This window comes from Misgurnus anguillicaudatus, chromosome 17 (assembly GCF_027580225.2).
Source record: "Misgurnus anguillicaudatus chromosome 17, ASM2758022v2, whole genome shotgun sequence".
Taxonomy (NCBI): domain Eukaryota; kingdom Metazoa; phylum Chordata; class Actinopteri; order Cypriniformes; family Cobitidae; genus Misgurnus; species Misgurnus anguillicaudatus.
Window position 1 is genome coordinate 7458104 of NC_073353.2, and position 6000 is coordinate 7464103.

At 34.8% G+C, this 6000-nt stretch overlaps 1 protein-coding gene across 1 annotated transcript; it reads right to left on the reverse strand.

Moving 5' to 3' along the window:
• Positions 1-1427: 1427 nt before the first annotated feature.
• Positions 1428-5629, reverse strand: cldn10c (claudin 10c). Its single transcript, XM_055215757.2, has 5 exons — positions 5256-5629; positions 4740-4901; positions 2197-2278; positions 2001-2108; positions 1428-1824 (listed from the first exon to the last, which is right to left on the reverse strand). Exons 1-5 carry the CDS (start codon positions 5485-5487, stop codon positions 1671-1673), a joined length of 738 nt encoding a protein of 245 aa, XP_055071732.1. The 5' UTR covers positions 5488-5629; the 3' UTR covers positions 1428-1670.
• Positions 5630-6000: the final 371 nt, after the last annotated feature.

The window sequence follows — 6000 nt, forward strand, 5'->3', positions numbered from 1 at the left end:
AGCGTGCACACAAATTTGATTGTTAAGTGTGCATATGCAAATATCCATGGCAAAGTCCATATTTATAAAAACTTTGACGTGGAAAAATGCTTAACACCACGTCAGGGTCTGAGCAGACGTACGCACTTTTGCTTGTTTGATTGCTGCAGGTTTTGGGAAAATAAGTCTTTTTTTCTGCTCGAAAAGGATTTGAACATTGTCAAGCGCTCATTTATATGTCATATTTGTCTATATAAATTAGCCATTGTTTAAAGGCGGAGATCTGCAACAGTTCAGCTGTTCAACAGTTTAAGCTCATTTGCGATTTATAGATTGTGAAGTGAAGTGTACATGCTTTTTCAATGCGTACATTCATTTTATGATTCATATGTGCACACTTTTGAGAAATGATCAAATTTAGGATGTTTTCTACGCAGTATTTTATAAATGAGGACCCTGGCAGCAGTGGTTTTCAAACTGGGGGCCAGGGCCCCCAGGGGGGCCGCGAGATGGTGCCAGAGGGGCCCCAGTTTTATGACGTTTTATAAAATGCGTTGATTTATCATGAATTCTGTGTAATTAAACCTAAAAAATAATAAGCCAACTAACAAACAGCACTATTAGGTATAATTTTATATGTTTTGTTTAATTAAAATATTTTAAAACTGTTTTTGTAATAAATTTTCTTTCGGGGGGCCGAGAAAAAATGCACTGTACACAAGGGGGGCCGCACGCTGAAAAAGTTTGGGAACCACTGCCCTACAGAACATAATGGTGTGTTCACACCAGACGCGGAAGAAGCATAAGGCTGTGACAATTTGCTTCTGTCTTGCCATTATCACTAGTATCATGTAGTGCTTTATCTCCACCGTGTTTTTTTTTTTTTTTAAAGGAAAATGACCCTAAGCAACAGCTCACGTCATCTTCTTATAAACAAAAGGAAACATTTAGTGGAGGCTGAAACAGGAGCATACCAAAAAATGCCCTCAAAATCTTAAATCCTAAATGCAAATCTCCTCCCCTCCTTGAAACGATCTCTCTTTACTTCCGGTCATATTGTATGGCAGGTGGGCGGGGTCTGGGAAAAGATCGCAGCGATTATCAAATAGTAACATGACCCAACTTCAAACGATCCAAACAGTTCTCGATGGACGAATTCAAGTCCAGCCCTGTCTTATTTCATTTCAGAAGCTGTTTCACTCAGATATACATCACCACGGGGATAACAAGACAGTCCCTACTTCTGTTTCATGGCGACTTTAAGTGTGTGACCTCTTCATTAAACCCTAATCCCCTGACCCTACTGTATCCCCCTGCAACACCTGTTTCTCAAACTTTTGACCACACTTTAAAAATTACTGGTCTATATAGGGATCAGCAGGGTTCACCAAAGACAAGAACTGACATGAGCAACTCAAGCCCAAAGAAACACACACATACACATTAATATAAAGGATATTTATTTATTTACACAAACACTTTCAAATTATAAGCCACTTAAAAAACTAAACACAGATTCAACATTGTCCAATGAAAGTTTGAAAAACAGTGATCAGGATCTTTATTATTGGATAATTTCATTTCATAACACTCAGTGTAACTGTCACACAATAATATTGTGTCTAAAATGTGTTATTGTTAAAAGTTTGATGAAAACATACTTATTACATTATACTTTGACAGATGAAGTATTAAACATATGCAGCCATGCTGTGGAATGCTTTTCCTTTCGATGCCGTGAGTTTGTCATCTTCTTTCAGAGGTCCTGGTGAAGGTGAACCAGTCATGTATGGTGTTTGGGTTCGTTCAGAAGAATGATAATAATATGATGTTTCTTGGGTCGAACTGAAATAAATGTCATAGTCATAAAAATAAGTTGAATTTTCAGGGTGAAAGTAGGTGTTAGCATGATTCATCTCTGCACTGCCTTTTTGACTTCATTTTCCTGCATCTGTTCCTATTTTTCTCTTTTGCTTATGTCAAGTGATTAAATACAATAAACAGTTTATATGGATGGATACCTGGATTGGCAGGCTTCATTCCATGCAGAGATGATGTAGACAAGTCCTCCAGAGATGAGGAGAGCCGATCCGCCCCATCCTACAAACAGAGCCGCTCCAAGTTCAAACCTGTATCAAGACGCTCTGTTTCAATATCAAGTTCAAATGATTACTTTCATTTCATCAGATTTAGTAAGTGATAGAAACATGCATTCACTTTTTTGCTTTGTAATTGGGGTCCATGAACTCGGATATAACTTTGTTTCCATACCAGCTGTAAGCAAACATAGCAGAGAGACCTGAAGCACAAACAGAATGCAGAAGTCAAACACTTCACAACAATACTCAGAAATACTGCTGAAGTTTCAGTATTTGGGTCATTCCCCAGGTGAAAAAGTAGTACACTTCCATAGTGTACTTAAAGTGCTTTATTTTCGCACACTAATTTTGTACTTAACATACTAAAAATTCATCTTTTAAACTTCTTAAGATGTTCTTAAGATCATCTAAATATACTTCACTGTGCTATTTTGAGACACCATGAATATGAACCAAAATGCACTTTTAACATACTATCTCTCTGTATTTAAAAATGTATTTAGTTAACACTTGTATTAAACCCGAACTCAACCTTCATACAAAGATGGGTTCAAGTTTACTACAAGTTGTTCCTTAAATATACCTTTTAAATTCATTTTAGCACATTTTAGTTCATATTTATGGTGTCTCAAAATAGCACAGTGAAGTATATTAAGTGTGAAAAATTTAGTGTGCAAAAGTAAAGCACTTTAAGGACACTATAGAAGTGTACTACTTTTGATCTTCAATTTGGGTGGCAAGTGGTGTCACTCTACTTTACAACGGTTAAAAATAAACTTTAAATATCAATAAATTATAAAACAAAAAAGTTTTGTATTCTGTAGGATAAACAAAATTTGTGCACTATTAATAATTATATATATATTATTTGAATGGATATAGCATATTAAACTTATTTTAAATGCATAACAATACTTTTATTAAAAGAAAACACACAAGCATTTTGACAATTTCTGCCTCTCATTTACTGTTAACCCAGATATTGTCTTTACTTAAACAATCAAATAAACATCACTTAATATTTTCTGTTTTGAAGCAAAAGCTTAAAAGTTTAGTTAATTTAACTTTTAAGCTTACAAAATCCATTAAACTAAAAAATTCAAGTAAAATCAACTTAAAATTATTAGTTCATGTTGTGAGGAATACCCATAATCCTTTGCGCCTGAATATTTTGATTATTTGCTGATTTTTCACAGAATAAGAACTGATAAGAACCTTCACTACTCAAATATTTGTTCATAAAATGTCATATAGGTTCAAGCTCTTATATTATTGATGTTGTTTTGTTGTAAATTATAATTTTGTGAAGTCACCGTTCAGTTGATCAGTGTTTCCGTACATGAACCCTGTTCAGAACATTTTAATGTATTTCTCTCCACGGTACTGACAATGTAGGTCAAAAACACAGTTTTGTGTGTTTCTGTGGAGAATCACGTTTATTCAATGATTGACTTAAAGGAATATTCCATTTTCTTAAAAGAAAAGTCCAAATAATTTACGCACCACCATGTCATCCAAAATGTTGATGTCTTTCTTTGTTCAGTCGAGAAGAAATTATGTTTTTTGAGGAAAACATTGCAGGATTTTTTTTTCATTTTAATGGACTTTAATAGAGCCCAACATTTAATACTTAACTCAACACTTAAAATTTTTTTCAACAGAGTTTCAAAAGACTATAAACAATCCCAAATGAGGCATAAGGGTCTTATCTAGCGAAACGATTGTCATTTTTGAAAAAAAAAAAATCCACTTTTCTAGATACGGTCCAGCGCGACCTAACGTAAATGCGTAGTGACGTAGAGAGGTCACGTGTTACATATATAAAACGCACATTTGCGGACCATTGTAAACAATAAACTGACACAAAGACATTAATTATCAGTTGACATACAACAACGTCGGAACGGTCCTCTTTCAACACATTTGTAAACACTGGGGCGGAGTTTCGCGTTCGTCCTCTTTGACCTCTTGACGTCATGGCGTATTGCGTGGGGTCGCGCTGGGGCATCGCGACCGGATTTGGACGGGAAGTTGTGGTTTAAGAGTGGATATTTATTATTTTTCTTGTCAAAAATGACAATCGTTTCGCTAGATAAGACCCTTATGCCTCGTTTGGGATCGTTTATAGTCTTTTGAAACTCTGTTGAAAAAAACTGTTAAGTGTTAAGTATTAAATGTTGGGCTCTATTAAAGTCCACCAAAATGAGAAAAATCCTGCAATGCCCTCCCCAAAAAACACAATCTCTTCTCGACTGAACAAAGAAAGACATCAACATCCTGGATGACATGGTGGTGAGTAAATTATCTGGATTTTTCTTTTAAGAAAATGGAATACTCCTTCAAAGTCAGTCATGAATTTTGTGTTATAATACCATTTATAACATCAAAAGTAATATAAGTGATGGTTTCCTCACAAATTTCTAGTAATATCAACTAATCAGGGTTAAGAGTGCAGGAATATTGGAAGAACTTAAAACATTAAGTCTATTCAATTTAAAATTGTTGTAAGAACAACTTATATGTTTAAGTAAACTTCACTTAAAGTTTTTAAGTAATCATTACTTAAAGTTTTTAGGGCAACAAGTTACCTTCATTTTTTAAGAAACTCAACTACACAGTGTACAGTGTTCGCCACCGTTAATTAAATAATGAACGATTTACCTGATATTAAGTAGTTGATTCCTGCAGAGAGGGTAATTTTGGCATTTAAACTAACAGATCCTCCAAGTTTTGTGCACTTCATCCCGACCAGAGCCAGAACAGCTCCAAAAAATCCCAAAATTATAGAGATGATGATGAGAGATCGACACAGGTGAATGTATGCTGTCAAAGACAAAGGATGATGTTTGTAATAGCAATCCCGTTTGTCAAATATGTTTCTTTATTATTTACATTATTTATCACACTTACCATGACATGCTGCATTAAAATAACTGTATACAAGTTATAAGAAATGTTGTATAAGTAATGAATAAATCATTGAGTAAGATATTATAGATCAAACTTCATGCTATGCAGATTCAGCGTCAAAAATATAAACAAATGGCTTTTGTGGACCAAACTTAACTTCTGCAAACACAATCAATAACAACAGAGTCCATCTATAGAAGCAAAATACATAAGCAGTAATGACCTTAGTTCAAATCATAGCTAAAGCGATTGATTATTCATACTTACTCTGCAAAGCCAACATAGAAGGAAACTCTTTACAGTCTGACACGCCTGTAGAGTCTGAGAGACAGTCTTTCCAGAGATTAGAGAAATAATGTGAAGACGTAAGAACCAAACTCTTCACTTCCGAGTAAGTCCAGTATTCAGTCGGCATTGTGGAACAAACCAAGATCCATCCGCTAACACAGACTATAAAACAGCCGATTTCAATGTACATCAGCGTTGTTCTTTTATTCATTTTGTTATGATGTAGTGAGTCTGTTCTGGAGACAGCTGAAATACAAACCTTCCTTCAAATGTCATTGACTCACTGTGAGGAGAAAACAATGTTTGTGGTGTCATCAGTGATGTTTGTTTATGATGTACATACAACTCAGAACCAGCAGAACTACAGATGCTTTTAAATATCATATCTGTTTATATCATTTGTTGATTTGAATTGAGTTCGGTGTAAGGGTTATGGGTTTAGGGTTTTATGGTTTGGTCTCATGACATTTCTATTTCATTCTTCAAAATCGGTGGTGCCCAAATTTGGTCCTGGAGGACCGGTTTCATGCTCTAAGACAGGATTTGTGTCATATTAACACATTTTGTGTCATTTTGTGTTGATTTTGTGTTAAAATAAACAAAAGTGACAACCCAAGTTGTCGTAAAACTACTGTAACCAATATCTGTTGTTCCAATAATAAAACAGAGATGTGTGTATTTTGGGACAATGCATTTAGTGTGTTGTCCCAAAACTAACATTGAT

Coding starts and splice junctions, on each gene's coding strand:
- cldn10c (XM_055215757.2), bottom strand. CDS start 5,487: ATGAATAAAAGAACAACGCTGATGTACATTGAAATCGGCTGTTTTATA. Junction 4,902..5,255: donor TTCTATGTTGGCTTTGCAGA/GTAAGTATGAAT, acceptor TGTCTTTGACAG/CATACATTCACCTGTGTCGA. Junction 1,825..2,000: donor AATGAAGCCTGCCAATCCAG/GTATCCATCCAT, acceptor CATTTATTTCAG/TTCGACCCAAGAAACATCAT.